The 12380-nt window shown below is 40.8% G+C and overlaps 1 protein-coding gene across 1 annotated transcript in view; it reads left to right on the top strand.

The window, feature by feature from the left end:
- DOP1B (DOP1 leucine zipper like protein B) overlaps nucleotides 1-12380 on the top strand; it is a 227720-nt gene that overhangs the window by 164156 nt on the left and 51184 nt on the right. Inside the window, exons 16-19 of the mRNA XM_089677928.1 lie at nucleotides 2518-2670; nucleotides 3781-3881; nucleotides 4888-5078; nucleotides 10744-12325. Of these exons, the coding sequence (XP_089534054.1) occupies nucleotides 2518-2670; nucleotides 3781-3881; nucleotides 4888-5078; nucleotides 10744-12325 (2027 nt within the window). The remainder of the gene's footprint in view (nucleotides 1-2517; nucleotides 2671-3780; nucleotides 3882-4887; nucleotides 5079-10743; nucleotides 12326-12380) is intronic.

Genomic DNA, 12380 nt, shown 5'->3' with positions numbered 1-12380 from the left:
CTCTGTGGAGATCTCAAACTTGCGGTTCATGCAAGATGACCAAAGACTTTGCATGACCTGGAGGCATTTTGCCAAGACGAATGGGCAACTATACCACCTGCAAGAATTCAGGACCTCATAGACAAAAGACTGCACACTGTCACTGATGCTAAAGGGGGCAATATACAGTATTAAGAGCTAAGGGGATGCAGACTTTTGAACTGGGGTCATTGCATTTGTTTTCTTGTTGCCAAGTTTTGTTTTATGATTGTGCCATTCTGTTATGACCTACAGTTCAATGTGAATCCCATAAGAAATAAAAGAAATGTGCTTTTCCTGCTCACTCAGGTCTTCTTTAAAAATGGTACATACTGTATATTACCCATTCTCCAAGGGTATGCAAATGTTTGAGCACAACTGTATACACATAGCGGGTAAAATAAGAGAGAGCTTGAGAGAGTTCTTTCCTTTTACCCATCATGAGATGTTTCTTGTGTGACACCTTGGTAATGAGACACCTTTTTATAGGCCATCAGTTGGGACTGAACCAGCTGACATTAATTTACACTGACAAGGGGCAGGATTGCTTTCCAATTACTGATAGATTTCAGCTAGTGTCTTGGCTTTCCATGCCTTTTTGCACCTTCCTTTCTTCTTGTGTTCAATACTTTTTCCCTATGTCATTACATATTATTACACATAACTTAATTTCTGAACATATTTGTTTCATTTTATTTTTTCATATGTGTGGATTGCATGGGTTGTTACTGACATGTGATGAAAATTTCATGTCAATAGCACCTTTAGAAATATATTCACTGAGAGAAAAGGTGACGTGTTCAATACTTATTTTACCCGGTGTGGGTGTGTGTGGATGTATTTAAATGTATGTAGCAATGAACTGTGTGTAACAAGTACTAGTTCAGTTTTAAAACAAAAGCTCACATATCAGCAAAAGACTTCCTGTTGACTAGTGCTATCAATTTATTTTTTATTTTAAGTTTGTTTTAAATTTTGTGGATACTAGTATTATGAGATAATACGTCCAATTCACTTTTGGGAAAAGTCAGTGGACCCCAAAGGCTTTCAAAAAATGTTCAGGCTTTTTATTTAATCAAAAACAACCAATGGTGAGTGTTGTTGGGCGTTAGGACTGGCTCCAAGCATTGTTCTCACATTTAAAGGGATGTTTACTGTTCTGATTGTGGAAAGGTCCTTTACAAATATAAATATGTTATAGAGAAATATGTAGATGGACATTTTGTACAGTTTTGTAGCTGTCGCCACTTCCTTGATGTATGTTGTATCTCAGTTCATATTGGTTCAGCATACTCCGTGATTGCCCTTACAACATCTAGTTGGGTATTGGGTATATTTTATGGGGCAGATGTCTGACCCTCACTTTCACACTGGGTAACCGTAAAGGCTAATAATAATACTACGGCATGCAAATTTGTGGCTTCCAAGTTTGCAGTAAGTTTGGGGAAGGTTCTTTTCTATTCCAGCCTGACTTGTGCCCCTGTGTACAAAGTCAACTCATAATCAAGTCATAATTTGGAAGGCACTCAATTGTCGTGTACAGAGCCCTGACAACCCTACTGAACACTTTTGTAATGAATTGGAACGCTGATTGTGAGCCAGGCCTACCCAGCCTCACAAATGCTCTTTTGGCTGAATTAACACAAATTCCCACAGACGTACTTCAAAATCTTGTGTAAAGCCTTCCCTGAAGAGTGGAGGCTGTAATAGCCGTAAAGGCGTGGTGCTAGTATCCAACCCCGCTATACACTCTTAAGCCTGGTACACACAATGACATTTTTTTTTTGCATTCTATTCTCATATCAAAAATGAAGAGAATACTAAAGTTACGAAAATTATCGCAAGACAGAATATAACTTCAGAAATGATGTAATGTATTATTTTATTTCCGAGCATGCACAGTCTTGGTCACTCAGTTTTTCTTGGACCAATACTGTATCGATTAACAAAAATGGTTCATTCTGGTATCGTATGGGAAACATTTTAGTACTTGTCCCTTCGGATAATTTCACATGAACTGTCATGATCGGCTCTTGAAAACTGTTCTGATGATCAGATTATAGCTCTGAAATCTGTATTTTTCATCCGATTTTCTTATTGTGTGTAGTAGGCTTTAGGAGACCATGTGAAAAAGGCAACAGCTAGCCTGCCTTCACACACTTCTGGTGACTTCTCATTGCTAACACTCAATCTGAAGTGTCATACGCAGGCAAAGAAAAAGCTAAGTAAAAGGGCATGTATGAATGTTTATAAGCAAACCGGCACAATTCTAATAATTCTAATAACTAAACTAAAGACCAAATCTCCAGATATGTCCTCAATCGGATCTCAGTCTGTACGTCATGTGTCAAAATGTTTTCATGTTTGTGCTCAGAAATCCTATTATTTTTATGTGCTGCCTTAAATGTGTACAGGAGAGGACGAGATAACATTTTATACCTTGCCTTTTTTACATGACTAATTGTTTGGTGAGATGATATAACAGTGTTCTCCCGGCAGAGAGTGGCTCATGTGCTATGGAATCAGCTAAACATGGAGACCAGAGAGCACCATATCACCTGTGTGGAGCTTTTCTACCGGCTGCATTGCCTAGCCCCATCCGCTAACATCTGTGAGGAGATCATCTGTCAGACCCTGCTGGACAATGATAAGGTAATACTCTGGCTTTTCACTGTGGATCCCAGAACAATGATTCACTAAAACAATCCTAAAGCAATGACACGCTGACACTGGGAATCCCAGGTTAGTCACACACACTGATACTGGGGGTCCCATAATTATGACACACTGACACTGAGGATCCCAGAATAATGACACACTGACATGGAAGATCCCAGAATAATGACACACTGACATCGAGGATCCCAGAAAAATGGCACTCTGACACTGGAGATTCCAGCACAATGACATACTGACACTGCGGATCCAGGTCAATGACACATTGAGCACTTGTTATTCCAAAACAAAGGCACACTGACACTGAAGATTCCAGAACTCTGACACAGAGGATCCCCAAAAAAATGACACACTGACACTGAGGATCCCAGAACAATGACACATTGACACTGAGAATCCCAGAACTGACACTGAGAATGCCAGAACAATGACACATTGAGTACTTGTTATCCCAGAACAATGGCACACTGCCAGTGGGGATCAAAGAACAATGACTCCCTAACAATGGATATGCCAGAACAATCACACACTGATCCTGAGGATCCCAAACAATCATACACTGACCCTGAGGAACCCAGAATAATCACACACTGACCCCGAGGATCCCAGAATAATCACACACTGACCCCGAGGATCCCAGAATAATCACACACTGACCCTGAGGATCCCAGAATAATCACACACTGACCCTGAGGATCCCAGAAAAATTAGACACTGAAACTTGGGAATTCCAGAAAAATGGCACACTGATACTGGGTATCCTGGAACAATGACAAGCTGACAATGGGCATCCCAGAACAATGGCACACTAACACTGGAGATTACAGAAGAATGTTACAGTGACACCTAGGATCCCATACCAATGACACACCAACACTTGAGATTCTGAAAGAATGTCGCACTAGCTCTTGGGATCCCGGAATAATGGCACACCAAGACTTAAGATCCATGAACACTGGCACTGCCAACATGTAAGGTCATTTAATATTGGTGTGTTAACACTTGGGGAGATATAATTTTTTATTACACCTTTATTACATTTTTTTTTACAGCTTTCTATTTCATTTTTTACATCTGTCTTCTCAGTTGATTAGATTGGAAGCTTTGTTCCGATTCTCAGTAATCTGGCACCTGACAAGAGAAATACAAGGCAGCCGTGTCACTTCTCACAACCGATCCTTTGACAGGTGACTAAAATACGAATAAGATCAAAACATGTGCTGTTATTTTTTATTTGAATCTGATACTGTAGGCCTATGTTTTGCTCCAATGCCTCATATAGACGTGCATTTGAGAAGGGGTGGGGGCGAATGCCTCTCTTAAGCTGCAGTAGGCAGCGGACGGGGTGTTTACATGCCATAGTCGCGATGCACTACATTGTGCCCATGGCAAAGTCTACCTGACATGTAGCAGGCAGCAAGCCCACCTGAACGCGACACATTCAGGCAAACGGGAAAGCACCGCAAACTCCCCTCAACTGTGTGCATTGGAATCAGCAAAAAATGGGGGCGGTGAGGAGGCCTTACATCGCTTCCTTCCCATCTGTCAGTAGCCTTTGAAGTGTGATCCAAATGCAGATCAGATCATGCTTCAGAGCAAAGGTAAGTTAAACACACTTCTAAATCTACCGTAAATGTCTAAGCCTCTATTTCTCTGTGACTAACATTTTTAGAATATAAGGCATATAAAGGATGGTGAGTTTTTATTAATACAGGTACCAAAAATTGCAGTAAGCGTGCATGGACAAAAGCTCAGGGTTAAATTTATTAAGCAAATGATTTTTTCATGGCTCCTTTACAATTGGAAGCCTGATGGATCACCTGCTGTAATTAAAAAACGTACTTACCTCCTGAACTTTTGCCAGATGAAGTCTTGTTTCGCCAAAGATATGGATTTCCCTTTGTTTAATGACAGAAATATTTAGGGAAGTATTTAGTATACCATTGCTACCCTTCTTTCTAAAAATACTAGGTACCTGGCTGTGTTTGGCTTCAGGACTTTCTGAATTTCTGACCCAGAACCAGCATGCAACAAGTAAACTCCAGCCAGAGGGATTATATGACAGCCAGGCCAGAAAAATTTTCAGAACGGTCAAAAATGGAAGCCTACATATACAAAGTAGTACATGAGCTGTACTGGGTGATGGGGCTATAGCCACCTGTATTTGTTATTGACACCTGTTCCCCTTTACAGGTCCCTGTTTGTTGTTCTGGACAGCTTGAACTGTGCTGATGGAGCTATCGGTGCAGCCGCTCAGGGCTGGCTGGTGCGTGCCCTCTCTTTGAATGATGTTGCCCGGATTCTGGAACCCGTGTTATTGCTGCTGCTCCATCCCAAGACGCAGAGGACATCTATCCATTGCATTAAGCAGAAGAACTCCTCAGGTATAATGTGCAGCTGACAGTTTTCTTTAGCTAGAATTAAGGAGCAGCTGTATTGTAATTTAATACTCATCATCAACCCTATTATCATGATGTCTATCACTATTTCAATAACTACAGTTGCAAGAAAAAGTATGTGAACCCCTTGGGATTATGTGGAGTTTTGCATGAATTGGGTATAAAATGTGCTCTGAACGTCATCTAAGTCACAACAATAGAAGAACACAGTCTGCTGAACATAATACTACACAAACATTAGATGTTGCCATGGTGTAATTACACATAACATGTAAACATTCACAGTGCAGGGAGGAAAAAGTATGTGAACCTTTGGACTTAATAACTGGTTGACCCTCCTTTGGCAGCAATAACCTCAACCAAACGTTTCCTGTAGTTGCAGATCAGATCTGCACAACGATCTGGAGTCATTTTGGACCACTCCTCTTCACAAAACTGTTCAGTGTAGCAATATTCTTGGAATGTCTGGTGTGAATCGCTCTCTTAAGGTCATGCCACAGCATTTCAATCGGGTTGAGGTCAGGACTCTGACTGGGCCACTCCAGAAGGTGTATTCTGTGCTGTTGCAGCCATTGTTTTGTTGAATGACTTGTATGCTTTGGGTCATTGTCCTGTTGCATCACCCATCCTCTGCGGAGCTTCAGTTGGCGGACAGATGGTCGTACGTTTTCCTGCAAAATGTCTTGATAAACTCTGGAATTCATTTTCCCATCAATGACGACAATCCGTCCAGGCCCTGAGGCAGCAAAGCAGCCCCAAACCATGATGCTCCCTCCGCCATGTTTCACAGTGGGGATGAGGTTTTGATGTTGGTGTGCTGTGCCTTTTTTTCTCCACACATAGTGTTGTGTGTTCTTCCCAAACAACTCAATCTTGGTTTCATCTGTCCACAGTATATTCTGCCAGTAGTGCTGTGCAACATCCAGGTGCTCTTTTGCAAACTTCAAACGTGCTGCAATATTCTTTTTGGCCAGCAATGGCTTCCTCCGTGGTGTCCTCCCATGTACTCCATTCTTGTTTAATGTTTTCCTTATTGTAGATGTGTCAACAAAAATGTTAGCATGTGCCAGAGATTTCTGTAGGTCTTTAGCTGACACTCTGGGATTCTTCTTTACCTCATGCAGCATTCTGCGCTGTGCTCTTGCAGTCATTTTTACAGGACGACCACGCCTAGGGAGAGTAGCAACAGTGCTAAACTTTCTCCATTTGTAGACAGTCTGTCTTACCGTGGACACATGAACATCAAGGGTCAAGGAGATACTTTTGTAACCCTTTCCAGCTTCATGCAGTCAACAATTCTTGATCGTAGGTCTTCTGAGAGCTCTTTTCTTCGAGGCTAGGTTCACATCAGACAGTGCTTCTTGAAACCAGTAAACAAAAAAACAGGTGTGTGTTTTTTAAGGGCAGTACAGCTGTCAGCAACACATCCAATATCATCACACTGGTTGGAGTCAAGGTTGGCTCACTCCTGGCTCCAATTAGCTCTGGGAGAAGTCATTAAGCTCGGGCCTCACATACTTTTTCCTCCCTGCACTGTGAATGTTTACATGTTATGTGCAATTAAACCATGGCAACATCTAATGTTTGTGTAGTATTATGTTCAGCAGACTGTGTTCTTCTATTGGTGTGACTTAGATGACGTTCAGAGCACATTTTATGCCCAATTCATGCAAAACTCCACGTAATCCCAAGGGGTTCACATACTTTTTCTTGCAACTGTATACCAATTCTGTTGGAGAAATTTCCCTGGGTGTAACATACAACATGCTCCTAAAAGGTGAACTTAGCTTTTAAGTTTGGTGTTGTTTTTTTTAGCCAGAGTTGTTTTAAATGTAATACAATTTGCATGCAATTTTTTTAGACAGCGTAACCCCTTGTTTCTTCCTCCCCAAGCAAGTCTTAACTAGTGGAAAGTTAATTGGTTGAATGGAGGAAAAATGTCATAATTTATGGCTAGCCTTAGGAAGAGCCTAACTACTTGGAATAAAGTACTATAAATATTTTGTCCCATGGGGGGGGCAGAACAATTGTAAAACATTGTAATGATCTCCTAGATTGTAAGCTCTAAGGAGCAGGGCCCTCTGTTTCCTCTTGTACCAAATTGTATTGTAACTGCAATGTCTACCTTCATTTTGTAAAGTGCTGCGCAAACTGTTGGCGCTATATAAATCCTGTATAGTAATAATAATGATCGTTCTTTTAAAAAATCCAAACAGAGCCATGCTGTCAAAGAACATGTTAAATGCTTACCTAGCCAGCAAGCAGCAGGTCCAGTCTTTGCTGTCCTGAGCAGGTACAGGCACTGCTACCATCTGACATGTCCATGAGTGTCGGAGAGCACATCCCGTACTCGGCGCTGTGATTATTCCTGCCAGCCACTATGTCACTAGAAACACTTATTTACAAGGTGGCTCAGTTTAGATTTCGATATACTAGCAACAGGGTCACTTTAAAGAAGACCTGTATTCTGGAAGCTGTGCCTAATGAAAGTCAAGTAAATGACTAGTAACCAGTATTGTCTGTGGTCTGTCTGTAGCTAATTCTTTCCAATTACTGACTTACAGTGCCTACGCACTGTATCTCTGTGTGGAGGTGACTACCTTGGTAGAGGCAGGGCTTTTCTTCTTCATGGCAGAGCTGCCCCCCTGATGATGGGTATTCTGATGACTGGCAGAGTAATATTAACCACCTCAATACATATATATATATATATATATATATATATATAATCTATACGGCCTGATATTGAGGTAGTTTACTGGGATCGTGGTTGTGGCTACAACCATGATCCTGGTATTGTTTTTTACTGTAGTTTTCTCTTTCATGTAAAAGTAATGTGACAGCTGTACAGCCTATTACTTTTACAGGCTGAGGAAAGGAGTCTCCCTTCTCCCGATGTAGCCTTTCTCGGGCTCTCCTGCCCCAATGGGAAAGCCAGGACCACTTCGGCCGCGACATCCTCTGCACTGCACAGAGAGAGAGGAGGTGATATGTTTCTTCTCTCTCCGTGAGATCAGAAACTGGAAGGGACGAGGATCTCATCACTTCCGAATTTGATTTGTTTACTAACAAGCTGTTATGGGCTTGTGAAGAAGCAGATAAAACCAATCTCAGTTTGATCTGCTGCTTTGGAGACCAGAGGAGAGATATTAAGACTAATAGACCCCAGATCTCTACATAAGAAGGATCTGTCACCGGCCATGCCATCATAAGGGATGTTGTGCATCCCTTGTGTTAGCAAAAGAGATTGTGTTAGCAATAAAGATGATTTAAAAAAAAGGTATACGGCAGTTTAAAAAAAAATTGGTTAAAACAAAACATTTTAAAGCTCCCCTGTTCCCCCGTGCTCACATGCAAAGGCAAACATGCGTGTTGGTCCCACATGTATATGTAAACGGCGATCGCACCACACATGTGAGATATCACCAGGTCAGAGCAAAAACAATAACTCTAGGGCCAGATCTCCCAAGTAATTCTAAACTGGTAACATGTAAAGACTTTTAAAGCGTCGCCTATGGATATGTACCATAGTTTGTTGCCTTTCCACAGGCATGCAAAATTTTAAAGTGGGATATGTTTGGTTTCTATTTACGTGGCATAACATAAACTTTTATTTTTTATAAAAAAAATGAGTATTATATTGTGTTTGTGGTATGGGATCCTCCTGCGCTCATGGGAATAACTAACACAATACAGCTGCTGTCACTTTAACTAATACCAATAAGTGCAAGAAATAAACATAAAATTAGTGAAGCGCTTGTATCTCATGAATACAATCATGTGTCTCCATAAAGTATAATAGTAAATCAAAGTGACCACTATATATATTAAAAATATGTGAACTCCCTCTAGTGGATAGAAAAAATAATGTCAACCGAAATGACTATAATAGCTAAATATCACACATTAAGAACCTAAATAAGTAGTGCATAAATCAGATATACTAAACAAAGTATATGTACATGAAAACAGAATAATTGGCCACATACAATGGTGTCTAAATCAAACATAACTAATATATGCCATAAGTGAAAAAGACAATATCAAAGGTGAAAAAATATTCCATGCATGTGACTGTGCTTTAAGCTGGAACACACACGTGATCTCCACTTCTAAGTGCAAGTACTCTCCTTCAAATGGCAGCAATGCCTGCTCACCTCCCTTCCTCGACCCACACAGGGCCTCAAAGCAGTTACCACCTCAGTGGTGTATTCCTCTGGCAGACTCCTTAATCCTCCTCCTCTCTTATGCAACTCATAAAAAGACAAGAAAGCCTTCCATAGTGTAGTAAGTTTTAATAGGCAAAGTAAAAAGTGACAAAGTAAACCACTCACATGCTCCTTTCCATAAACAAGCGTTTTTCCCAGCCTGTGGGTAGATATGCATGCACCTGGGGGAATCCAATATGGCCACTGCGTCCGGACATACGTCACCAGGAAGTAGACAAACCGACGCGTTGCGTCACGTGCGTCGTGACTTCATCAGGGCTGATGAAGTCACGACGCACGTGACGCAACGCGTCGGTTTGTCTACTTCCTGGTGACGTATGTCCGGACGCAGTGGCCATATTGGATTCCCCCAGGTGCATGCATATCTACCCACAGGCTGGGAAAAACGCTTGTTTATGGAAAGGAGCATGTGAGTGGTTTACTTTGTCACTTTTTACTTTGCCTATTAAAACTTACTACACTATGGAAGGCTTTCTTGTCTTTTTATGAGTTGCATAAGAGAGGAGGAGGATTAAGGAGTCTGCCAGAGGAATACACCACTGAGGTGGTAACTGCTTTGAGGCCCTGTGTGGGTCGAGGAAGGGAGGTGAGCAGGCATTGCTGCCATTTGAAGGAGAGTACTTGCACTTAGAAGTGGAGATCACGTGTGTGTTCCAGCTTAAAGCACAGTCACATGCATGGAATATTTTTTCACCTTTGATATTGTCTTTTTCACTTATGGCATATATTAGTTATGTTTGATTTAGACACCATTGTATGTGGCCAATTATTCTGTTTTCATGTATATATACTTTGTTTAGTATATCTGATTTATGCACTACATATTTAGGTTCTTAATGTGTGATATTTAGCTATTATAGTCATTTCGGTTGACATTATTTTTTCTATCCACTAGAGGGAGTTCACATATTTTTAATATATATAGTGGTCACTTTGATTTAATATTATACTTTATGGAGACACATGATTGTATTCATGAGATACAAGCGCTTCACTAATTTTATGTTTATATATTGTGTTTGTGTACACTAAAATTCATTAAAATGTATTTTTCAAAAAAATATGCATTTTAAAAACTGCTGTGCAAATATTGTGTGAAAAAAAAATTGCAACACCCACCATTTTATTCTCCAGGTCTCTTCTTAATAAATATATATATATATATATATATATATATATATATATATATATATATATAAATATAAAATGATTGGGGGTTCTGAGTAATTTCCAAGCAAAAAATGCCAATTTTTACATGTATGAGGGAAATGTCAGAATTGGCATGAGGTCAAGTAGTTGAAGCGGAAAGAGAGGTTTGGGAAGCGAAAATCCTTATGACTTTTTCCTGAGCAATCTTGCTATATAATTAAGGTACACATACCAAGTAATACCTTGATTTGTCTTTTTTATTTTACTTGCAGAGGAAATCAGCTACTGGTGCAGGAGGAAAAGATCTTCATTAAAAGACACAGCAGGAATTCATGAGTTCCCTGAGAGTAATTCTGAAGACATTTTTCCCCAGTTTAACACAGTTGACAGAGAGGCCATATGGGCTGAAGTTGAGAAGGATCCTGAAAAGATGAAAAATGAATGGGCCTCAAATAATGTTGAGCCTCCATTTTGTGGGGACAATGACCAAGAGGACAGTGAACACACAGAATCTGCAGACACCAGCATTGGGCAAAGCGTCAGTGAAAACTCTTCTTTATTTACCCCTAGTTCTGCAGACATCAGTAATGACCAAGCATGCAGTGACAATATAGATGGTCAAAGTTCTTCTAGGCCTCCTTATCAGCCAAACATGTCCTCTGTGGATGCAGCTAGGCCTAATGCATTGTTAAACTTGGTGCGTACGGAGTCTGATGTAACACAGACCTCAGAATCTCTCTCTAGTGATGATGAAGCAGAAGTAGAATTACAGGTTATCAGAAGCACCAAACTTTTAAAGCAGCAAAAAGAGAAAGAGCAGATGATTGAGGCCTTGTTCAAACACATCCTCCTCTACCTGCAACCTTATGACTCTAGGAGGGTGTTGTATGCCTTCTCTGTTCTGGAAGCTGTTCTCAAAACCAATCCAAAGGAGTTCATTGAAGCTGTAGCTAGTACCAGCATGGACACCAGCTCCACCGCACACCTTAACCTAATTTACAACCTTCTTGCACGCCACCAGGAGGCTCTAGTTGGGCAAAGCTTTTATGGCAAGCTTCAGACCCAGTCTCCATCAATGTGCCCTCATTCTTTACTGATTGAACTGTTGACATACCTCTGCTTGAGCTTCCTACGTTCCTATTACCCTTGTTACCTCAAAGTCAGTCATAAGGATGTCCTCGGTAATCGGGATGTCCAAGTGAAGAGTGTGGAAGTTCTTATTAGGATGATGTCTCAGTTGGCCTCTTTGGCCAAGAACTCAGAGGGTAAAAACTTTGACTTCATCTATAGCCTGCTTGAGAGATGCAAAGTCCAAGAGTTTGTCCTTCTGTCTTTGTCTGCTTCCATGTACACGAGTCAGAAGAAATATGAACTAGTGTCACTTAGTGGAAACAAAGACCTAGGAGATGAAGGCTTGTTTGAAGAGAGTGTCATTAATTTTGGTCAGGACCAGATTTGGAGTGAACACCCTCTTCAAATTGAGCTGTTGAAACTGCTCCAGGTTTTGATTGTCCTTGAACATCATCTACGTCAAATTCAAGAGGACCAAGACTCCCCAGTGGACCTCTCTAAGGAATGGCATCGGGGGGTGAATTTCCAGCAGTCTATAAATGCTATGCAGTATGTACAGTCACATGCAATCACGTCGCAGGGCTTGTTTGTCTCTGCTGTTGTGAGGGCACTGCGTCCGGAGTATGGCTGTGGAATGCATCCACCCTGGGTGGCCCTGGTCACGTCCTCTTTGCCTTATTTTGGAAAATCTCTGGGCTTAACTGTAGCTCCATTTGTTGCACAAATATGTAAGAACCTAGATGAACTTGTGAAGCAGTATGAAAACGAATCGGTAAAAATAAGGTAAGTTTAGGTGTGCTTAACCTCATTTATTTATTTGGTATCATAATAGATTTCT

This window comes from Staurois parvus, unplaced genomic scaffold (genome assembly GCF_062004578.1).
Source record: "Staurois parvus isolate SC_StPar_1 unplaced genomic scaffold, SC_StPar_1.0 ptg000195l, whole genome shotgun sequence".
Classification (NCBI taxonomy): Eukaryota; Metazoa; Chordata; class Amphibia; order Anura; family Ranidae; genus Staurois; species Staurois parvus.
The sequence above is the reverse complement of the archived record's forward strand: the minus strand, read 5'-3'. Positions and strand labels throughout refer to the sequence as shown.